General features: G+C 36.0%; 4 protein-coding genes across 4 annotated transcripts; 3 read left to right on the top strand and 1 right to left on the bottom strand.

Annotated features, from left to right (window-relative positions):
• The first annotated feature begins 7,794 nt into the window (after positions 1 to 7,794).
• On the top strand, positions 7,795 to 12,326 carry LOC149398832 (uridine kinase-like protein 3). Its single transcript, XM_089615596.1, has 15 exons — positions 7,795 to 7,906; positions 8,614 to 8,776; positions 9,018 to 9,109; positions 9,422 to 9,491; positions 9,639 to 9,754; positions 9,965 to 10,061; positions 10,153 to 10,232; positions 10,317 to 10,511; positions 10,621 to 10,704; positions 10,852 to 10,912; positions 11,000 to 11,060; positions 11,168 to 11,261; positions 11,342 to 11,414; positions 11,505 to 11,587; positions 11,673 to 12,326. The coding sequence occupies exons 2-15, from the start codon at positions 8,623 to 8,625 to the stop codon at positions 11,820 to 11,822; spliced, it is 1,410 nt and encodes a 469-aa protein (XP_089471722.1). The 5' UTR covers positions 7,795 to 7,906; positions 8,614 to 8,622; the 3' UTR covers positions 11,823 to 12,326.
• A 148-nt stretch (positions 12,327 to 12,474) lies between these two features.
• Positions 12,475 to 15,506, top strand: LOC149398831 (fructose-bisphosphate aldolase 5, cytosolic-like). The gene is made up of 4 exons (XM_089615598.1): positions 12,475 to 12,834; positions 13,237 to 13,517; positions 13,854 to 14,255; positions 14,940 to 15,506. Exons 1-4 carry the CDS (start codon positions 12,807 to 12,809, stop codon positions 15,300 to 15,302), a joined length of 1,074 nt encoding a protein of 357 aa, XP_089471724.1. The 5' UTR covers positions 12,475 to 12,806; the 3' UTR covers positions 15,303 to 15,506.
• A 969-nt stretch (positions 15,507 to 16,475) lies between these two features.
• Positions 16,476 to 17,841, top strand: CPSUFE (chloroplast sulfur E). The gene has a single exon (XM_089616113.1). The coding sequence runs from the start codon at positions 16,570 to 16,572 to the stop codon at positions 17,605 to 17,607; it is 1,038 nt and encodes a 345-aa protein (XP_089472239.1). The 5' UTR covers positions 16,476 to 16,569; the 3' UTR covers positions 17,608 to 17,841.
• A 1,758-nt stretch (positions 17,842 to 19,599) lies between these two features.
• Positions 19,600 to 20,882, bottom strand: LOC149398829 (Late embryogenesis abundant (LEA) hydroxyproline-rich glycoprotein family). Its single transcript, XM_089614627.1, has one exon. The coding sequence runs from the start codon at positions 20,787 to 20,789 to the stop codon at positions 20,031 to 20,033; it is 759 nt and encodes a 252-aa protein (XP_089470753.1). The 5' UTR covers positions 20,790 to 20,882; the 3' UTR covers positions 19,600 to 20,030.
• Between the last annotated feature and the right edge of the window lie 3,801 nt (positions 20,883 to 24,683).

Raw genomic sequence — 24,683 nt, 5'->3', positions numbered from 1 at the left:
CTGGTGTGTGAAATATTCTTGATTGTTGCTATTATTATTATTATTATTATTATTTTAGCTTTTTGGTTTAATAGTGAAATTTACTTGATTATTCATTGTTTGTGTAAGATAATTTTTGGTGTATTATTTTTTTCCACTTGTTTTGTGGTGTGGAATCGTGATTGTGTGTTGCTTATGTAACTTAATCTTTAACGTTTTTTTTGGTAGTTGTCGTGGTTTTGATTGTGTATGGTTTACATTATGTAGTTTTCGGTATGTTTTTTTTTTAGGGTTATTAAGTTATATAGCCACACGGATATAGTGGATTGATATTCAGTCCACCTTTGGTTAATTTCTTGTAAATAGCCAAGTAAACTTATTAACAAATTAATAAAAGCCTTATTTAACACAACCAAACATATATTTTAGGTAGTTAATTGGTTGCCACGTATGCAAGTTGGCTATTTATAAATTATTTACCAAAGGTTAGCTAATTTACAATTCCTATAGTTTAGGTGGTTTACGTAGTCAATTTTTTGTTTTTTTTAATCCGTGTTTTGGTGTATGAAATCTTGATTGTTTAAATCTTTGATGTGTTTGCTTTTTTTTTTTTGGTACTTTGGTTTTTTGGTTGTATGAAATCTTGGTATGTAAGCTTATGTTTGGTGAATCTTGATTGTGCAATCTTTGATGTGGTGTTTTTTTTTGGGGTACTTTTGTATGAAATATTGGTATTGTGTGGGTAAAGCTTATGGTTGGTGTTTTTTTTTTTGGTGTGAAATTTCCTTTATTATTGCTATTATTTGTGTAAGCAAATTTTTAGCCTTAATTTTTACTTTTTTGCTATTTGTTGTGGTGGTGTGAAATCTCTTTAATCATTGATTGTTCAAACAAATTTTGGTCATGCGAAATCTTCTTGATTGTTGCCATTGATTTTATTTAACTTTTAAAATTGTAATTAATCAAGTAATTGATGTTTGTTTATATATATATGAGAAAATATTAATAGTATTCCTTGTGTTTAATCGAAATTCGAGATTTATCCCCTCCATTTTTAGAAATATCAGACATATCCCTCCAGTTTAATATAAATGACATATACATCCTCTACAAAAATGTTATATTACAAATATCACCATTTTTCGTTTATTTTTTACAAAAAAATAATTTGAAATCCCCTAAATACCCTTAATGAAATAATTTTTAATCTTCTATTCTATATACAAAAAAATTAAATTAAAAAATTTCTTTATAAAAAGTTAAGATTTTTTTTTATAAAGAGAGACTTTGATTTTTTTTAATAAAATAGTAAATAAATATTTATTATATTAAGGGTATTTTGAGGAGTTCAAATTATTTTTTTGTAAAAAAATAAACGAAAATGGTGATATTTGTAATATAATATTTTTTTAGAGGAGTTATATGTCATTTATATTAAACTGAAGAGATATATCTGATATTTCTAGAAATAGAGGGGATAAATCTCGCATTTCGATTAAACACGAGGGATACTCTAGATATTTTCCCTATATATATTATGCGCACCCTTGGAATGAGCTCATGATTTTTTTTAGAAGTTTAGACAAAAGTAAGTATCTACACAAAATCAACTTTTTATATGTATCGGTTGTTTCGACGCCCTCTTATTTCCACTAGAATTGAACTTGAAACAATGCGTTCATGAATACTTTTTCTTCTTGATACTTATAGAATCCCTTCTTTTTCGAACTGTTACTAGGAAACATAAAAAAAAAAAAAATTATAAACTCTTTCATAAACTTTTTTTTAAGCGAAACAAAAATTTATTAAAAAGAAAAGAAAGAAAGCTTCATCTAGAGCAAAGCAAAGTACAAGCTAGATCTCTCTAGGCTAATCTCGGAGAGACCAGAAAGACTAAAATTGGAGAAGTCCGAATTAAAGGTTGAGATCCATAAGTAGATACTTTTGAAGATATTGTCCTAGAAGTCCTCAATCGGGAAAGCATTATCGTAAAAAAATGCTTCTATTTCTTTGATTCCAAATACCCAGCAAATCGCCAAAAAATCGTTCTAGCCACTTGTTTCCATTTGGGAGATTTTCTAGTCCTATTAGACTAAAGACACGGATTTGGGAATGTATTGGGAGGAGCAGATTTGGAGTACAAACATAGAGACTTTAGCCCATAACGATTTGGCTACAATGCACAAAACAAAAAGATGATCTCGAGATTTAGACGCAGCGAGACGTAGGAAACAGCAGGAAGGGAAGAGCGGCTAGTAGGGATTACAACGTTGGACAATGTCGGTAGTGCTGTGTTTGTCGCAAGAGAGAAGCCAGTCGAAGAATTGAACTTTGAAAGGAACCTTAGCCTTCCAAATGTACTCGTGATAAGGAGAAATTTGGTCCGTCTCCAGGGCGGAGAGGTTCTCAGTCATGGATTTAATGGAGAACTCCTCGAAAGTTGAGAGCCACACTCTCATGTCAAGAATGCCTGGTCAAATGAAAACAGAATCAAGCTTGTGCGTCAACTCGATTGTCTCTGTCTCCTTTATAGTCAAGTTTCGAATCCCAAGTGACGTCTTTGGGATTAAAGGAGGAAGACGTAGCAAAGTGATTGACGGTGGCGTAAACAGATTGGGTAGTGCGAGCGAGGCCGGCAAATTTAAACTCGAGAGGATCATAAAGAGCCACAGATCTTTCTAAAAACGCACTACGGAGCCGTCTTTCATTGTCCAAGAAACTCGAGCATAAAAATCTTATGAAATTGAAAAGAGAGATTTTTCAAGGACTTTGGAATGTATCCCTAATGGACAGGTCAGGATCCCAGCCATTCTCCATAGTGCCATGAATGGCTTTGATAACCTTATGCCAAAGGAAATCGATCTCTAGAAGGAAACATCATAACCATTTAGCTAGCAGCCCTTTATTACAATATTCAATATTGTCGATACCTAAAACCCCATAAACTTTAGGTTTGCAGCAAAGAGGCCTAGCTATCGAGTGGACTGAATTGCAACCATCAAAACCCTCCCAAAGGAAATCCTTGATCAACCTCTTAATGGTTGCACAAACTCCTGTAGGCATTTTAAAAATGGAGCAAAAATGATTATGGATGGAGAGATAACCGAATGGATGAGGACGAGCTTTCCCCCATTAGATAAAAAAAAGCTCTCTGCCACCCCGAGAGCCATTTAGTAACTTTGGCGATCACTGGAGTCTAGAAATCTTCGGTCCTCGAATTACCTCCGAGAGGAACCCCTAGATAGGTGATAGGCCAAGAATCCACCTTACAACCAAAAATTAGCGGCCAAGTCTTCCATAACAGATTCCAAGATGTTTATGTCGATAAAAGAACTCTTCAAGATGTTGGTCTTCAACCTCGAGGCTCCACAAAATTGTTGGCCTATATTGTGAAGAATCTCCCATTTTTGTTTATCAAATTCCTTGGAAACGAGGGTATCATCGGCGTATTACAAGTGTGCTATATGCAGATAAGAAGCACCAATATGGAGCGGGAGAAACAGCCCCAGATCTGAATATCGGTGAATCCTTCGAGAAATGGCATCAGCTACCAACGTGAAAAAGAAAGGAGAAAGTGGGTCTCTTTGTCTCAAGCTGCGAGAACACTATTATTTTTCGAGGCTTTTCGTTAAATGAAACAAAAAAAAAAGAGAATTATTTTGAATAAATGATTTATTTTTCCATTGAACTTACAACCCTTGTTACGAGATCTCGACTGGTGCTCGTACTGAGACCTCATGTGATCTTTTCGTCCTACCCTACATCGTAATTCTCTAATCAATTTTGTAAATGTATTTTCAATTTAAAAATTTATGCCATCTTGTGAGTAATATAATATTAGAATTCATTTCCGGGCAAAAAATAAAGTAGTGAGACCTTGAGCTTATAATTGAAAGAAAATGACCGAGCTTGTAATTGAAAGAAAATGACTTGCAACCTAGAGTACTAAACGACTCCTCTGGAATACACTAAATGACCATAACAACGACGAAAACGAAATGAATCTAGAGCAAGGAAGAACCTTTCTCGATGTCCAACCTCGTGGTCCTTGGAATTGGCATGAGACACGACATATGTAGATGTCAAATCTGGGCAAGGACCTCGGCAACCTACGATACTTCATCGGCATGGAGGTAGCTCGATCTGAAAATGACATCTTTGTTTCCCAGCGCAAGTACACTTTGGATCTCCTAAAAGAAATTGGCATGCTTGGCTGTAAACCAGTTGACACTCCGATGGATGCCAATGTAAAACTTCTAGCTCGCACTACTGAGGCCGCCACCGACAAAGAAAGATTTCAACAGCTCGTAGGAAAACTCATCTACCTCACTCACACGAGACCAGATATTGGAGTCGCAGTGAATATGGTAAGTCGGTTCACGAGTAATCCTTCGAAAACTCACATGGACGCAGTTATGAGGATTCTCCAATATCTCAAAGCTGCCCCAGGGATTGGTCTCTCCTTCAAGAAAAGACGAAGTCGTGGTGTCAAAGTGTTCACAGATGCGGACTGGGCCGGATATGTTCCAGACAGACGATCAACATCAGGCATGTGCACATATGTCTGGGGAAATCTTGTTACATGGCGAAGCAAGAAAAAGTCTATTGTCTCAAGAAGTAGTGCTAAAGCCGAGCTCAGGTCTTTAGCAAGCGGAGTATGTGAAGACATTTGGCTGAAGAGAGTTCTCGATGACCTCAAGATCATCATCGAAGGTCCAATCAAGCTTTTTTGTGATAATCAAGCCGCTCTCACATAGCTAAAAATCCAACTCACCATGACAGAATGAAACATATCGAGATCGATCGATACTTCATCAGTGAAAGGTTTGAAACCGAAATTATCGACATGGAATACATTCCGTCAGGTCATCAGCTCGCTGACATTCTCACCAAAGCCCTTCCTCGAGCGACATTCTAGAGCTATGTAGCAAACATGATCTTCTCAATATATACAATCAAGCTTGAGGGGGAGTGTTGAAATCTAGCTCGGCAGTTCGCTCTCCCTTGTCACTTCACCTAAGTTTCACCTCACCACTTCGTCTAAGCTAAGCTTCACCTCGTCACATCTTGGAACTCATCTCACATGGGAAAAAGTGTTGCATTTATTTGTCATCTTATTTTCTATGTCCTGTTATCTGTGTAATATTTATTATTCTCTATTTCTTAGGCTTAATTATTACACGTATTTATTACACTCTCATGTATTTAGTCTCTACTAATGTATCCACCATATGTATAAATAGGATATACAATTTCATATCAAAGATAAAAAAATATTATTCAAAGTCTCGGAACACTCTCTCTCATTTTCGACTCTTTTCCTCTTTCTTTCTACAATAAACTCATTTAATAAAAAAATATTATTTTTCGGATAAAGTCTGTAATTAATATTTTTTTTTGTAAGAAAAAAGTTTAATTAATCTTCAACAAAAATGATTAATTATTATAAATTTATATTTTTAGGGAAAAAAGTGAGTAGATTATCCTTGACAACTTTACCTCGTCGCTTTACTGTGTTGTTCAAGATCGTATATGCTAAACGAGATTCCTACATCTTAAGGGGCATGGTCGAGTATAGTTTCTCATATTTGTTATCAGTATTTTCTTATTATCACTACTACTACTAGCTTTTTATTTTTATATATTCATTTACCATTAAGTCATCGTAATTATTCTATATATATACATAGAATATAATTCAACCCCGATATTTTTCAAATTTTATTGTTCGTATAAATATATATTACGATGGTAGAACAAGTTTAACTTGCTCGATCATATTAATAATACTAATACTATCTGATGAAATAATCTAATAAAATCATGTACAATAATTTTCTGAATTACCAAAGTATATTGTTAAATCGGGAATTTCTCAATTAAAAGATGCTATTATATTCTATAAAAACATAGGGATGGTATTTTATAAATTAGCGTACGAATGGTTGTAACTAAAGACAACGAGGCACACGACATAAGCTGACCAGGAATATTCCTTAAACAATTACAGACGTAAGCAAATTAATATAGTTTAATTGCTAGCATAAAAAAAATTGATATAGTTTAATTGATGTATTTATTGTAACTTTTTTTTTTTTTTTTTTTTTAAGGGAGACATATAGATGTGTGAAAAAGTGTGCTCAAATAGTAATACTAATATATTATATTTCCAAAAGGACAAAGGGAAAGCATACGACGTTGTCCCAAAATAGAACAGAATCGCAGCGATAAATACACTGCAGCGTACCGCAGGGAATCCTTACTCTCATCATTGTTGTTGTGGGACCCACGTCCGATTCAGCGCCACGATGGAGCCCAAATCTCACCACCGTCATCTCGCTGTCACACTCCACTATGCATCCGTACGAAAGGGTTATTTCGAAAAGATCAAAATAAAATATCGTATGCTAAGTGAGACCTCTTGTGAATTTATAAAGAAATTGAGGACTTGTTTGCAGAAATACGTGAACTTTTGTGAAATATATGTTCGTCTCTGAAACCATAATCCATTTTATCAAGTGTAATTTAAGGCAATAGATAATTGCTTTAGAATAAGTCGAATCCAAAGTTAACCACACACACTAATTAACAGCTAAATAATATATATATATATATATATATATATATATATATATATATATATATAGTTTTCAAATGTGCATTTTTTATGAGAAAAAAACCGAATTATGCAATTTTTTCTATTAAAGAGAGATGTGATTTTGATACTTCTATTTTATTAAGATAACCTTGATCAAAAGATTTTGTCCTTTTCTTTTATACCAAAGATACCCCCAAAAACTTATTTAAAAAAAATGTAGTTTTTAAGCTAAAGGGTTAACTGCTTTTTTAACCAGTTAAAATTAATCCTCAATGAATTACTACCAATATTTTTTTATTATAAATATAAATCAATTATTTTTAACCGGTTAAAATTTGATATATATATATATTTTTAATTTTATAAAGAGTTAACAGCCTGCTTTAATATTTAGACAACAATATAGTAATTTATAGGATATGGCTTATCTTATAGTTAAAATTTGTTACTATAAAATTTGGCTCCACAAAAATACTATTATTATAATTACTCTAGATACATTCTTTAATCTACAAGTTCATTACTCTCTTCTAAAAATTGAATTTTTTTAGCCAAATATAAAATTTTATTTAAAATTAACTGGTTTGAATGGATCAAATAGAGATGATATTATTACTCGATGTCTGTTAACTCGCCCGTTACCCGGTCTAAATGGGTCGGATAATACCTGTCAACATTTAAACGGGTACAGCTACGGGTACAAATATAACTTTATCCGACCCAGTGACTCGTTAACCCGGCCCGTTATAAATTTATTATTATTTTTAAATTATATACTTTTCTATTTCTAAATTGTTTGTTTTGTATCTATGAGTGGTTAATTTTTTTAATTTTCATTTAGTTTTTTTTAATCGTGAACCGGATTAACAGGTATTGAAATTTTACACTAACTACCCGACGGGAATTACCTGTTACCCGATCTGTTTGAAAAAACAAGTACGGATTAACATATATTTTTTTAATGGGTCAGGTACCGATTTAAGTGTACTCGTTTATATCTGTAGCCGTTGCCATTCTTAGATGAAACGATTGACATTTCGATTAAATTTACTGCTTATTTAATTAATACTTATTTCATTTTATTAAAAAGCTTTGACACCCAATGCATCATTTTATAAAGGACTATTTAGCAATAATAGTATTTAATTACATCGATACTTGTATTAATTATAATAATATTAATTTTTAGGCGCTCCCACTATATAAAAACCCCACTGTTCTATTTTAGACTCTTTTCTTCCATTCTCTCACTGTCTCCGTATTTCTCTCAGAAATCTCGCAATCAGAAGAACTCTCTCTCGAATCATCCTCGGTTCTCTAGTTTTCAAGGTACGACTCGCATTTCGTTCGATTTCTCTTTTTCTTTTTCGTTGGATTGATTCGAGTTCAATATTGCCAAGATAAAAAAAAAGGTGATTGAATGTTTTTTTTTCGGCTGATCAACGACTGCGATGCGTTAAGAATCGATTCTTTTGTTGTTCACATTGGATCTACGTATCGATATTCTCCCGTGAGTTTGATTGTTTTTATCATTTTCTGGTAAAAGTTGAGCATCTTTTCTTTTTTAATTATTGGAAGAAAGAAGAACTAGTTCTGTGGAATCGACACCGTTCTTTTTGTTTAGTTTTTTGGGCGTCTTTTTGCGTGATTCGTAGATTGTTATGAGAAAATTGAAATTCAAGTCATATTCCTTACGGCTGTATTTTGCTTGTTTGGTAGCTGAAATTATTGAATCGCTTGTCTGCATTTGGATTACTGATTTTAAATACTCAAGTTAGAGGGAAGGCCTTTTTTTATTATTATTTTATATATATATATATATATATATATATATATATATATATATATATATATATTCATTTTATAAAGAGCAGGAATGGCTAATGCTGTGTGAAGATCATTGCTTTTAATCGAGTTTGTTTCTTTTCTTTCTGTTGGCTTGGTTTGGTAATAGAGTAAATGGATCGATTATAGGGTTCGCTTGTTCATTAGCTAAAATCGGTTCGTTTTGTTGTTCCTGATTGTGGATACGATAGGTCTACTATATGGGCACCAAATCGGTTATGGATATGATAGAAGCATCATCGGGCGTTCATTTCTCCGGCTTTCACATGAACGGTTCGCAGCGACACAGCTCAGAGGCGGAGAAAAAGACAAGCTCTTCTAATAACAACATGCATTCACAGCCTTTTGTCATTGGTATTTCTAATTTTTTTATTTTTTTTTTCCCTATTTGATCTGTTTCGATACGTTTGTTCACGATAGGAATTACAAGATAAAACCGGGTACCCAAGAGAACCCATAACTCTCCCAAAAGCCTAAGCTTCTCTCGAAATCCAATCTATTCACAAAATAACGTATTACTAGCTATTCTAAAGTCACCCCTTAACCAACCACTAATTATTATGAGAACCTAATTTTATTATGTTTCACTTTGCAGGTGTTGCTGGTGGAGCGGCGTCTGGTAAGACCACTGTGTGTGATATGATTATACAACAACTTCATGACCAGCGCGTTGTTCTTGTTAACCAGGTAAACATTTTGCTCAAAATATTCCAAGCTCACTGTGTGTGATTTCAAATCATATAAGAGTGTGTGTGTGTATTTTTTAATTTTTTTTTTTTTCACTTGTCATTCTGAAGTATTCTTTGCAGTTATCTACACATTTTCCTTTTGAACATATAGAAAATTATAACCAAGTATAGAAAATTTGTATGAGCTGATATGCTATGGACAAACTTTTTTGTTTTTCAATTTGTTTTTTTAATAAACCCCACTAGTTATATGTTTCCTTTTCTTTATGATTTTTCTATTTCTAAGTATCTCGACACGAGTGTGTTTCAGGATTCATTCTATCACGATTTAAGTGACGAAGAGCTTGAACAAGTGCAGGATTACAATTTTGACCATCCTGGTGAGTGCACTTTTGGTTCAGTTGAAGTTTGAACATAGGATCTGAGCTTTTAAGCTATAATAACACAAGACAATGTTAACAACATATATTTTTTTCAAACGTATATATCTTTAAAAAAAAATATATGAATTTTTTCTACTTTTGCAGATGCATTTGATACTAATAAACTGTTGGCCTCGATGGACAAGTTGAGGAATGGGCAGGCAGTAGATATTCCAAACTACGACTTCAAGACTTACAGAAATAATGTGCCACCAAGAAGGGTAATAATGATTAACTTCTCGACAAGTGGGTGGAATACAAATTTCTTTTCCTAGCCTTTTCACTTAACTTTCAAGCAAAGGATATAAAACTAGTACTAAAGTTGAAATGTCGTTATCAGTGCATTTGTTTTTTTTTATTTATTTATTTTTTAATTCTTAACCTCTGTTTCGAGTTCTCGCATCCTCATTGCAACAAAATGTAACGTGCAGGTAAATCCTTCAGACGTCATTATATTAGAAGGCATTCTCATATTCCACGACCCTCGAGTGCGAGAGTTGATGAACATGAAGATATTTGTCGATACAGGTCATTAATAATAATTACCAGTCTGCCACCATTGTCGCTTCGCAGTGTTGCTGAGTTGAGAAACTTCACATTGTAAAAATCACCAGTGCAGATGCGGATGTTCGTCTGGCTAGGAGAATCAGACGCGACACGGTCGAGAGGGGTCGGGAGATCGGTGCAGTTCTTGATCAGGTGGTTCAATATTCCTAAAAAAATTACTCCAATTATGTGAAGAAGAATGAGCTTATAATTTTTATTTCTCTTTTGTTTATGAAGTACTCGAAGTTTGTGAAACCCGCTTTCGACGACTTCATTCTTCCGACAAAGAAATACGCCGATATCATCATCCCTCGCGGAGGAGATAACCACGTGGCGATCGATTTGATCGTGCAACACATCCGAACGAAGCTTGGCCAACACGACCTTTGTAAAATATATCCTAATTTATATGTTATAAGCTCGACTTTTCAGGTATATCTCACCGTTACTCATCTTCTGCTCAACCCCGTCATCTCCTCTACATGTAATTGAATATAAATTTTAATTTTAACTAATTTTTTTTTTTTGGGGTTCAATGTAGATAAGGGGAATGCACACCCTCATACGTGACTCTCAAACAACGAAACATGATTTTGTCTTCTACGCTGACCGGTTGATTCGTTTGGTGGGTTAATATATATATATATATATATATATATATATATATATATATATATATATATATATATATATTCCTCTTCAAGCATCTGAGTATTAGGGCACGTTATAATCTCATCGGTGATTTATCGTTGCTCTTTTAAATCGCTACTAGGTAGTTGAGCATGGCTTGGGACATCTACCATTTACAGAAAAGCAGGTGGTCACTCCTACTGGTAAGAATAAATATTATGGAATTATTATTTATATTTTATTTTTGGCAAGGAAGAAGAATTGTGATGGGTTTAATTATGACGTTGCAGGTTCAGTGTATACCGGTGTAGACTTCTGTAAGAGGCTATGCGGCGTATCGGTGATCCGGAGGTAAATAAATTCACGTATAATATTGGTCGTTGTGACTGGTTTTCTCTGTTTTCTTGTCCACTCTTTTTTCCATATTAGACTAAACTTTATCCGTCTCCTCGTTCTAGCGGTGAGAGTATGGAAAATGCTCTGCGAGCGTGTTGTAAAGGTATCAAGATCGGGAAAATTCTTATCCATAGAGAAGGAGACAATGGTCAACAGGTTTGACCTTCTCTTTCTTCTCCATGCTTCGTGTTCGAAAGCTTAACGTATGATTTACTCTTTTTCTTTCGGCTCGACAGTTAATCTATGAGAAGCTACCTCAAGACATCTCGGACAGACATGTCTTGCTATTGGATCCCATTTTAGGAACAGGTTTTGCGATTTTTCTCTCCGTTTTTGTGTTTCACTTTACAATACAAGTTATGTTTTTTTAACTCTAATCGCCCGCGATTTATGTTTCAGGAAACTCGGCTGTGAAGGCCATTTCTTTACTCATAAGAAAGGGCGTACCGGAGTCCAACATCATATTCCTCAATCTCATATCCGTAAGTCAAAAATGTTACTAATTTTTGACCGAGTTAGTCATAAAAAATACTGATATGCTAAAAAATAAATACAACGTTTGACCAGGCTCCTCAAGGGATACACATGGTGTGCAAAAGCTACCCAAGAATCAAGATTGTGACATCTGAGATTGAGATCGGTTTGAACGACGATTATCGTGTCATTCCGGGTATGGGAGAGTTCGGGGACAGATATTTCGGGACAGACGACGAATGAGCAAAATGAATATCAAGAACAAGACAAAGAATCCAATTCCTTATCTTGATATATTTTGTCCAATCCAACAAAGTCTTATCCTTTTACTCATCAGCAGTTGGAAATATCTCCTCGACATGATATTTTGACCCAAAATATGATTTTGCCGGCTTCTTCCTTTTCCTGAGAGATGAGAGAAATTTTTGACTTGGAAGAGTCTTGGTATTTTTTTTAATGGCATTCTATGATTTTTGTTTTAACATTTTTTCTTTGGGACATTGACAAATTACATTAGGCATAAGGCAATGAGTGAGTGTCTTTGTGTCTCTTATGGTATACTATATTATATATAGCAAGTCAGCTGTCATAATAATTTGCTACACGTTATTTTATTTTAGCATGTATAAGCTCGGAACCCAAATATTATTATTATTTGCAGGCGAGAATATTTGGCTTCCCCTACTATACGTTATATGTATTTTTCGAACACGATATATATAATGATATCATGAGTATTTTTTTTTTCTTCTTTTCAATATTTTTGTTTGATGAAAATTACATACATACTACAAAGTGGGTCTCTAACATGCATAGGTTATTGTAGTGTCCAAAAGTAGTCGTTTGTCTAATGTGAGTAAAAATTTATTTGATAATTTGATAGGAAAAAAAAGGGATGAGAAAGTGTGTATTGTATTCCACACAAAAATGAGAGATGAATAGAGAAGTTGCCACTTGGATACGATAGTGATCACTCATTGCTCTATCCCACGATGATAAACCTTGCTAGGCTTATCTCGTGACACGTGTATCGTTCATGCATGAATTAGATTCTATTGAGTATATTCTTCTTCATTTTAGATTATTAATCTATAATTTAATACCCCAAACCCAATAAGCTTATCTATATATACCATGAATGTCTGTGTTTATTATTTCTTGGTCATCCACTTTCACACACAACTATATACTACAATCACGTAGATATATAGATATAGATATACCACCATGTCGGCCTTTGTCGGAAAGTACGCCGGTAAATTTCTACCTCATTTCACTCCTACTACGTACACTATAGACTATAGGGCATGATATATATACATTACACAATCATACTCTATATTTCACGTACTCGTCACACTCTCGTAGTCTCATGCATGAACAATATCAAACCCTACTCGTACGTACATACATACATACATTACATACAGGCACGAAGGCACGTTAAGGCCAGAGGGGGCTATAGCCCCCCCTCAACTTTTTTTATTTTGCAATTTTTACCCATTTTTGAATTTTTATTTTATTTTTTACCCTAAAATTTTACAAATTAGCCCCTTTCAAATATTTTTTTTGCATATTAGTCCCTCCTCACTTAAAATCCTGGCTTCGTCCCTGATTACATAGGTATATGTATATGATTGTGAATAATTGTGTGCAGAGGAGTTGATGAAGACGGCGAAGTACATAGCGACGCCGGGGAAAGGAATACTGGCGGCGGACGAGAGCACGGGAACGATCGGAAAACGGCTGTCGAGCATAAACGTGGACAACATCGAGGCCAACCGGCAAGCCCTCCGAGAGCTTCTCTTCACAGCTCCGGGAGCTCTGGCGTGCCTCTCCGGCGTAATCCTCTTCGAAGAGACTCTCTACCAAAACTCCTCCGACGGAAAGCCCTTCGTCTCTCTCCTCTCCGCCCACGGCGTCGTCCCCGGCATCAAGGTCAGGATTTTTTTTTTTTTTTTTTTTAAATGAATCATTTTTTTTGTGTAAAAAGAAAATACTTGATGATAGTTATACTTGAAAATACGATATTAACCTAAAAGTCAAGAATAAGAGTTGTTTGTTCATTTTGTGTATCTCTCCACTCCACTAACAATTAAAAAAAAAAGATAGGGATATGTCCTATATGAAAAAGTGACCAAAAAAAAAAAAATGAGAGAAAATGAGTTTTGTAGCCTATATAAAATATTGAAAATTTTAGGCCTTTTAAATTAATTAGAGGCCTAAAGCAATTGCTTTACTCATCTGACGGAGAGTCCGACCCTATAATTTAAGGTCGACAAGGGCACCGTGGAGCTCGCCGGGACGGAGTCAGAGACCACAACTCAGGGTCTCGACTCCCTCGGGTCGCGCTGCGCCGCGTTCTACAAAGCGGGCGCGCGGTTCGCAAAGTGGCGGTCCGTGCTCAAGATCGGGTCGGGCGAGCCGTCTGAGCTGGCGGTGGAGGAGAACGCTCGGGGCTTGGCGAGGTACGCAGTGATATGCCAAGAGAACGGCCTCGTTCCGATCGTGGAGCCGGAGATTTTGACGGATGGGTCCCACTCCATCGAGCAGTGCGCCGCCGCCACAGAGAGGGTTTTGGCGGCGGTGTACAAGGCGCTCAATGACCACCATGTCCTCCTCGAGGGCACGCTTCTCAAGCCCAACATGGTCACTCCCGGCTCCGACTCCCCCAAGGTATATTTTAAAATGTAACATTTTATATAATAGTAGTTGTTTTATATCCTTTTAAAAAATATATATTTTGAAAACACTATCACATACAATTTTTGATGTATGAGCGGATATTCATTTACTTTATCCTACATCTTAGGGCCGGTCCAGCTACGTACTAGGTCACTTAGGCCATGATCTAAGGCCTCAGAATTTTAGTGAAAATAAGGCTCAAATATTTTTCTTTACTATAGAAAAAAGGATCCTGAAAGGGAATTACTATGTACAATGTCCATTTTCTTTATAACATATTTAAAATATGGTCCAATAGATATATGGCCATATTTAAATGTATAGATTGTTATTTAGTCAATCTTTGATAAATATTTGATAAATAATCATAAGGCAATATTTATCAAATATTTACGAAAAGTTATTTACGAAATCAAGAGGGAACTTGAAAATTGTAAATCATCCACACGTTGCTACGTAATTATTATGGCTATTTACCAAATATTTAGTAAAAGTCGAGTATATAAGAATTTAAAAGTGTAAATATAGCTAATTTATTTATTATTTATATTTCATATATGTATTTAAAAGTCCTATTTTTTATTTTTATTATTGCTTAAGGTCAAATAGTACTTTGGACCGGCCCTACTATCCTAGTTTAACTATGGCTCTTGACAATATCATTTGTGTGTATAGGTGGCGGCGGAGGTGATAGCAGAGCACACGGTGAGGGCTCTGCGGAGGACGGTTCCTCCGGCGGTTCCGGGGGTGGTGTTCTTGTCGGGCGGGCAGAGCGAGGAAGAGGCGACGCAGAACCTGAACGCGATGAACAAACTGGACGTGTTGAAGCCGTGGACTCTCTCCTTCTCCTTCGGGCGGGCCCTACAACAGAGCACCCTCAAGACGTGGGCCGGGAACAAGGACAACGTCGCCAAGGCCCAACAGGCCTTCTTGGTCCGTTGCAAGGCCAACTCCGACGCCACCCTCGGAAAATACGGCGGAGATACCTCCGGCGGCCTGGCTTCCGAGAGCTTGTATGTCAAGGGCTACAAGTACTAACCAATCTTGAGTATATCTATCTATCTATTTATCGATATATGTATGCTCTTATTTTCTCTTTGGAGAAATAAGTGCAAGAATGATTCATTGATTACGAACTGAACCGAGAGAAAAATATATATGTGTAATTATGAATATAAAAGATGTAATTCGGCTCTTTTTCTTGACTTGTTGCTCTATATACAAGTATCGATTTCCTTTGTATTTGATGAATTTTATTTCTTTATTAGTGTTAATCCTTTTTAATTTATTCATTGCTTAATCTATCTATCCGTTAATTGGTCTATTTGTTTTGTAAGAGTAACTTAATATTCGACAAAACATAGTATCAATAATTAAGGGATATATTTGTAACAATTTATTAAATATAAGGTTAATTTGATGATAAACATGAAACTTTATTACTTAAGGGATAAATAATATCCTCGACTTGAAAATATACGCATGACATGGACTAAGTTGAGTAGCTCGAGTGTGAGCACAAAATTCTCCTTGAAAAACAAAAAAAGCATGGCATGAGCGTAATATTTTAATAAGAGTTACGGCATAGGGATACAAATTTGGTGCACACAAACTAGACCAATATTTAGTATGTCTAATACTAATACTAATCTAAAGATTCTAAACATGCATATATCAATGTTAATAAATTAAACGAAAGCTTTACTCTCATATTATAGTTTGTCATATTTTCCTTTGTTTATGGTTGTATAAGCTTACCCTAATATTTTTGGTTGTCACATTTTCATTTGATATATAAATGTCACCATGATAGCCTGATAGGTGAATCATAATTACAAAATGAAGTGTCATGATATTTTATTATTTTCTTCAAATTATAAACCTTGTCGTGTTTGTAACAAGATATTCTGTATGAATGAGAAGTAAAAGACACTCTTTTTCTCTTTTAAGATTTTCCTACAAATTTATAGTCGTGTACGAGTATCATTTTGAACAAGTACTTCATTATATAGGCTCATTATATGAATTATAAAAATGTTTTAAAAAAATTTCCCTCCTTGAAACTTACAACGAAGCTTACTCAAAAAAAAAAAAAAAAAAAAAAGAAACTTACAACGAAGCCTCTTTCAAAAATAATAAAAAATAGACATACACGTCCAAATCCCAATAAACGACACGTCGTTTTAGACAAATTTTGTTTTAGTTAATTGAGTTATTTTATTTTATTTCTGGAAGAGAAGAGATACGTCATCTCCCTGAAAATCGAATCTCTCACTCTCTCTCTCAGACCAGCTAAACCCTAACCATGGCTATGGCTTCCTCTTCAGCTTTGCGAATATTCTTCGCCACCAAAATCCCTAGCCTCAGAACCACCTCACTCTCTCAAAGCCCCTCAAAAAACCTCAAATTCCTCCGACCGATCGCCTTCGAGCGAATCGCCACAAACTCGCCGCCATTGAAGGCCTCCTCTTCACCTCCGAGCTCCGTCCAGGCCGTGGAAGACCTTCCTCCGAAGCTCCAGGAGATCGTGAGGCTCTTCCAGTCCGTACAGGAACCGAAGGCCAAGTACGAGCAATTGCTCTTCTACGGGAAAAACCTGAAGCCTCTGAGCGGCGAATTCAAGACGAAGAAGAACAAGGTCGAAGGTTGCGTCTCTCAGGTATGGGTTAGGGCTTTTCTCGACTCGGACAGGAACGTCGTTTTCGAGGCCGATTCCGACTCGGTCCTCACCAAAGGACTCGCCGCTCTGCTGGTCAACGGACTCAGCGGCAGACCGGTCGACGAGATCCTCCGAGTCTCGCCGGACTTCGTGATCCTCTTAGGGCTTCACCAGAGCTTGACTCCGTCGAGGAACAATGGCTTCCTCAACATGTTGAAGCTTATGCAGAGGAAAGCCCTGGAATTGCTCGTCGGAGCCGAGAATCCCGAGGAATTGAGCACGATTCGATCCGATTCCGATCCCGATCGAAGCTCGAGTCTCGGAGAGGACGATGAACCGAGCTCGATGATCAATTCGGAGAAAGCAGCGATGGAAATCGATTCGGATAGCGATAATTCGGGTCCGTTGGGAAGGAGAGGGATGAGGATAAGGGAAATTCTGACGGAGAAGCTGAGCCCCGCTGAGCTGGAAGTCGATGACGTGTCGTATCAGCACGCGGGCCACGCCGGGGCCCGCGGGGCCGACGGAGAGACTCATTTCAACGTGAAGGTGGTTTCGGAGGAGTTTAGAGGGAAGAGCTTGGTGAAGAGACACAGGCTTGTGTACGGCCTTTTGCAGGAAGAGTTGGAGAGTGGTTTGCACGCTCTCTCCATTGTCGCCAAAACCCCTGAAGAGGTTAGTTAGCTAGTTTAATAGTTTGATGAAGAAAGAAAAAAAAGAAAGAGAGAAAAGCCTTTTGTATTTATATACTAATAATAATAACAATAGTAATTCTATTCCTTGACTTATGTATTTGACATTTTTCATGATGCAATAAGAGGATATGGTTTGTTCTCTGAATTGGGGATTCATATATACATTGAACGGAAAGGTTTGAGCTTTGAAGAAGAAAAAATTTAGAGGTTACACATTTGAGTATGTGTTGGTTTGTTCACTTCTGTTCTGTGTGTTGCTGCTAAAACTTGGGATTTATATTCGTTACTCAAATATTGTGTTGTGTTCTTATGAACTAGCTGAATGGGAAGGGAAATTAGTGATAATGATAATTGTGAGTGCAGGTTTTAGATTTAGAAAACAATGTATGAAATAACCACATGTATTCAACTAACTAACCTCTTCATTTAAAACTAGTTACGTTGCAAAATAGTTTGTAAGTTCTTAGCAAAGTAGTCAAATTGTGTAAGTTTTTCTTAACAAAACGGTCAAAAGTTCGATACTATTGCCACATGTAATTAAGGTTCAATTTTTTTTATTTTTATTGAAATTTAGTACTTTTATTTTTTTATTATTAGTATGAACTTTTGGCTATTTTGCTAATTTTAGATTATACTATGGCTATTTACTAATTCTACAAAAAACTTTAAGTATTTTGCAAATTCTTTAGTTTCAATAGCTGTTTAGCTAGAACACCCTTATATCTAGTACTCCGATGACAAGTGGTATGTTTTGTATTAATGAAAAAAAAAAAACACAAGGTAGTTATTCTAACAACCTCTAAATCTAATTACACATGTTTATTTGTAAGATAACTTAACTTAACGTCTAAGTTTACTATATATCAACCCCTTAACTTATGTACCGATTATATTAATCCATAATATCCTTAACTCCTAACATGATTATATTAATCCATAATATCTTAAACTCCTAACATCTCCTTTGAAAGATTTCATATTCCCATCTTTCAAATGAAGGTTTTTGCCTGCGAGTCAGTTTTTGTTTTTAACTTTGATAAATTCTGTGAGCCAGTTTTTGAAGCTGCATAGTGGCACAAGTTCACTTAGCACAGAGAGCTTCTCTGTTGATTCCTTAAACCGCCAAAAAAAAGTGATTTTGTTGCATTTGAAAAAGTAACGTCAAATTATTAGCACAGCTCTAATGGGTCATCTTCTGTTTATTGCGTCATAGATTGTATGTGTGTTTGGGTCATATAACTCATAACAAAGACACTTTTGAATTTTGATGGCTACATTACGTAATATAATAATATAATTGGGTTATTTATTATATCTTGGCTTTTTATTCGCCACTTTACTTAACCTCATTAATTTGTTGAAGAATCACTAAACTAATGTTTTTAATTACAACTTTTCACATCTACATAACGGTATTCAAGTCTGAGTGGGTTTTGGCAATAAAAAGTGATTTGGCAAGAAAATCACGATTACGATTCTTGTTGATTCTGCATATACGACCTACTTACCTTTTTCCACATTTTGAGCTATGGTTACATTGTTAGCCTAAAGATTGTTTATTTATTCATTTTGATTTATAAATTTAATAATAATGGAGCTGCTTTTCTTCTATTTACTCTCTTTTTCTTTTCTTATTTCTTCTTTTTCTTTTTGAGTTGGTGCTGGTGGGCAGAGTTTGAGCTTAACCTCTTGGCTCTCTGCTTTCTATTTTTTTTTTTAATTATTTTAATAATTTTATAAATAACTTTGAGCATTCCTTTTTCTTTTTCTTAACTTTGTGCTTTATGATCAGTACAGACATGTCTTCAAATTATATTTTGCTTGCCAGCAAGAAAAAAAAAAGAAGAAGTTAGCACAGCCTTAAACAAAGGCCACAAAAACCGAAAGTTATATTTTCCTTACTATATTTGAATCTTGCGTCCACGTATCTCATGCAGACACGTATGCATGGAAATTGCGAAACAACTTTTTTTTTTTTTTTTTTTTTCTTAGTTTTGACATCTTAATCCAAACTTATCTGTATAATAATCCTGTATGAACAAACATGTTCATGGTCTGTAATTCTGAACTTTGATTAACTCTCAAGGACAAAAAAAAGAGTAGGTAGTGAAAGAATGTTCCTTTTCTTTATACTTGTATATTAAAAAAAAAAAAAAAAAACCCTGCTTTGAGTTTTTACATCTTAATCCAAACTCAACAGCAGATTATCTGTCTAATAATCTTGTATGAACAACAAACATGGTCATCTTCTGTAATTCTGAACTTTGATGAACTGTGAAAGATCAAAGCACAAAGACTATGTAGTGAAAGAAAAGAATGTTCCTTTTTTTCTTCTTCTTCTTCTTCTTCATATTTGTACATTAAAAAAACAAAAAAAATCGCAGCTTCTGAGATCACCAGCGAAAAGCCACGTCATCGCTTGGTGACGCAGCTTCTCGCGACGAGGACCCCGAAGGGCGGTCCGGTCATTTGCAACTGGCATCGGCTGTGGATCCAATACGAGAAGTGGAGCGCCCCGAGGCTGGCTCTGACCCTGAAATCGGCTCTGATGTCGTAGCTGACCCGGTTCGTGAGCACTTGCGTCCTCAGAGCCACGGCGTGGCTCCTCGGGAGGAACACGAGGCTCGAAGTCATGTGGACCGGCTCGAGCCTCGTCTCCCTCGGCCCCTGCGAGAACGGCTCGAGCGCCGCGGCCGAGATCAGCCGGTCCGAGAAGTACAGCCCCACCGCGGCCCGCTCGAACCTCACTCGGAGCCGCCGGTTCGGGTTCGTGAAGTTGGCGAGGAACGCGAAGTCGCCGTTCAGGTGCTCGGCGGAGTCGAAGTAGACGGTGCTGAGGCGAGCGTCGGGGGCGTCGAAGCTCGGGGTCCGAGGCCTCACCGCCAGGTAGAGCGCCAGGGTGGCGATCCCGAGGAAGATCACGACGAGGCTGAACACGAGGCACGCGATCGCGCCGAGCCACACCAGCGGGTTCGTCCGGCCCGGCGTCTCGATCAGAGCCGAGGACGGCTGCTTCGTCAGCCTGTGGAAAAGCGGGGTCCGCGGCGATTTCGACGTCGCGGTTTGGTTTAGGGACATCGGAGATTTTTTCGAGTGGTGTCGCGGCGGGAGCGGCAACGGAAGCGGAGACCGCGGGCTCGGAGACGGAGATTGGGTTTGGAGGTTGATCATTTTTTTTTATGTTTTTTTTTTTTTGAGAGAGGAAATGGTTAATGGTGAGAGCCCAAAAATTTGAAGAGAGGTGTTTTTTTGTTGTTTAAATAGTAGTAGTAGAATTAGGAAGTCTGTTAAACTAAGCAAAGGCTTTTTTTGATTGAGGGAAGGTAGTCAGAGACTTAGTGGGATCAATGTGCTTTTTTTTTTTTTTTTTTTTTTTTTTGGAAATAAAGTTGGGTTTGTTTGAATGTGTTTGCACTGTTCGATAAAGGTGGTCATGTATCAATTGGCGTTTTGTTGCTTTTCGTTGTGTGTTGTGTTGTTTTGATTTTGAACTCCAATTATATGATAAAACAAATCTTAACACATCTTTTTACTAACTTTTGACAGCCGATAAGCTCGTTTATTTCATGTTGGAATGGCCTAACGACGTGTCGTTTTAAATTTGACGCTCATTAGCATTATAATGCTAGTGAGTGGCATTAGATTTAATTACAATAAATATTTTTGTCAAATTTGTTTCTTCCATGAAAGATCGCATCCTCTATTATTATTTAGTAGACAACTAATATATAAAAGAGACATGTTAGTATACAACAGAAAGAAATATATAAAGTAAATCATTTCGTTAGCTAGAATAAATGTATATATTCTGTGTGCGTGTATTAGAATAAATGTTTTTGACGCTTTCGTTCTTAGTCCCTTACTCATGTTAATGTATTGCTTTCTATAGTGGCAAACATAAGATATGTTAGAAAGACAAATTTGTAGTTTAGTAATTTGAGTGACATGTTGTTTATAAACAATATGTCGTTTATAAATAATGCGAGCTTAATAATAATAATAAAAGAGATTTTGAACATAAGTGCCTCTTTTAATAATTGTGAGTTTTTTCCTATCTCGTTGTATGTTTCTTGAACATTCTCGTGGCTCTTTAAAATAAATTAATTTTTTTTTTATTGTTATACACGCTTCATGTTCCAAGCAGAAAACGTTTAGTCAATTTTGAATAAAAAGCCAGAAAAAGTTGCATAAACTGCAACACACAACATCTAAACAATTACTTTGAATAGCGATATATAATTAATTTGAATTTCACACAACATAAAAAAAATTGGATTCGATATGCAAAAATTCGAAAGAAGAATCCAGCTTCAAAATACAATATAAGAATAAAGAAAATTGGAATGGGAGACCCAACTCAAATAATCACTTGCAACAAAAAAAAAGAAAAAAAGAAAAGAAAAGAGAAACGAATAGCTATGTACAATTGCAAGTGATCATTACTTAGAAGAGGAATTAAAATTAAATTATTACAACTTAATTAATTTATTAATTAGGTAAATAAGGGTAGTCTTAATGAACTTGGTTGTAAATGCACTTAGAGTTCTGATGAAAGGGACTAGTGAGATTAGGATAGCTCATACCAACTTCGAAATCGCAAGTTATATTGAAAAACCCGTGATTCGCTATCTTATCCTCGATCCCGATCATAACGAACTCCTCGACCAAAATGTTCACCACAAAGTCGTAAGCCTGAAAGTTCATGCCGTGACGTGTCCTATCGTTCTTCATGTCCGGGGTGGACCCCACGAAGACGGCCTTCAGGGTCACCCCGTCCCCGGGCCCCACAGTCGACGCTGACGGGGTCGATACGCTCGTTCTCGCCATGATCTTGTTGCCGTACGAAGCGGACCCCACGGCCTTCCTCAGCAATATCCGGTACGTGTCCTTGTTGGGGTTCGACGCCGTTAACGACAAAGTGAGGTTGTACCTGTCGTCGTCGTTGTTCGCTTCGGCGTCGTTTTTGTCGCTTAGTATCGTTTTTAGGCTCGCGTCGATTAGGTCGAAATCGGCATTGTTTGGGCCGTACTTGCGGTCGGTGTAGACGACGAAAACCACCGACGATACCACCACCGCCACCACTACGACGCTGAGGATTCCGAACGCCACAAAGCAGCGTTTTTTTGTGCAATTTTCGAACATTATTCTCTATTTTTTGTTTTTTTGTTTTGTATATATAAATATATAATTGATTGGAGAGCGTTCTAGAGATGATAATAAGTGGTCAATTCATCTCATTTATGTTACGTTTGTTGTTGGTTCAAGTGTGTTGATATTTTTTTTTGTGCGAGAGTGTAAGTTTTTATGTTGAGATCTTGTGGTGGATATGAGTTGTAGCGATTTTGTTTGCATATATTTAGGGGCGAAAAAAAATTAAAGGAAGATCTAACAATATTTTGTTACTACATGATAATAAATATTATAACCGTTTGTTTGGTTTGTTGATATTGTTGTTTCCAGGGTGATAAATAATGAGTTTAATTATGTGTATATTTGGTTTTCAGTTAGTGTTCGTACAAAACAATTTTGAGTCAAAGTCAAACGCATGCATCAATGTATATACGTACTTTCAAGTATATTATGGAAATGAAGAATAATTGAGTGATTAGGTTATCTTTTATAATAGACATTTGTAAATTCCTCATAGTTGCTAAAATTGGAGGCGATTCGTTAGGACTTACGACCAAGTCCCCAAGAAGATAATCCTGGTTGAATACATCGAAAAATAGAGCAAATTAACCAAATGTAAAAAAGTCCTTGATAAAATTTTCAAGACGCGTAAATTTCTCAAATAAAGATGTTGTTTACTCTCTCTCTCTCAGCATACTAATCTCGAATTTCTTAGACAAATATAATGTTACGTGTGATAATAAGTTAAATTAGGTTTTGTGTCAAACACTAGTAGTTAGGAGACCTATTAATAAACATCAATAAATAAAGTTGTATCTTGAAGTTGTATTCAAGATCTTCGAGTTTTGTTCAATCTTGTGGGTAGTTTTCGCTTTTCTATTCAGATTTTTATGTTTATAATATATTAATGTACAATTTTTTTGTTGAGTTTTTATTAGAGAAAACAAATTTTGTTCGTAATAAAATCTCCAAAATTTTGATTTTTTCATAATAAAAGTTTTCCATATTTTTCGATGTTGAAGTTAAGCTTGGCTTTCCCGCCTATAGTTCAGGCTGGCATGATATCTCGAAATCACTACCAACAATGAGACTCTATTATCGAAATTTGTGTATATTCATTTTTTTTCTTTTTCAATATAGTTAATTGGGAATGTCCTCATTTATTCTTTTTTTTTTTTTTTTTTTTTTTTTTTTTTCTGTAATAACAAATAGAATATTCACATAATCGAAACTCTCTCTCCTTTCGAATTCTCTCTCTCTCTCTCTCTCTCTCTCTCTCTCTCTATCGCGGATATCATGTTCTCCTTAAATGTCTTATCACACTTATGGGGAGAAACAATTCTCACAACCACCTACCTCATAAACTGAATGCCATCTCGGATCCTTAACTACAAAATTCTAGCTCGTATACGTGGCGCTCTCTAATTCGTCTTTTGCTTTAAACACAATCTCGAAAATACAATAATTACTTTTAATGGCGTTTTTTTTCACTAATGCCATTAAAGAGGCGCCATTAAAAGTCATTTTTCTACTAGTGGTATTCTCCTTGAAAAGTAACTTCAAACTCGTCTCATTTCCACATTGTCACCAAAAGTGTTCGGATGTTCCGTGTTTACCCACACATACAACCAAGGGAAACTATAGCCCAAATCTCTTAAGTGCATTTTTCTTGGGTACTCAGCAACTCAGAAGGGATATAAGTGTTATTAACCCACATCCAGAAAATTCATAGTATCCATGAATGTTACCTTCTACTTGCTAAGTCCTTACTTCGCCAATTCTGGTCGTTAGGGGGAGAGAAATAACGATGACTCACCGAATGAGCTGATCATCAATCCAGACTACAAATCCCCTCCGAATTCACCTCATCCACCTTCGAGTTCACCTCAAACGAGCTGTCCAAACATGCGAATTCCACCACGCTTCGAAAACAAT

This window comes from Urtica dioica, chromosome 5, assembly GCF_054948205.1.
Source record: "Urtica dioica subsp. dioica isolate 48M chromosome 5, U.dioica_male_clone48M_v1_H2, whole genome shotgun sequence".
Taxonomy (NCBI): Eukaryota; Viridiplantae; Streptophyta; class Magnoliopsida; order Rosales; family Urticaceae; genus Urtica; species Urtica dioica.
Note: the sequence above shows the minus strand (reverse complement) of the source record. Positions and strands in the feature narration are given on the sequence as shown.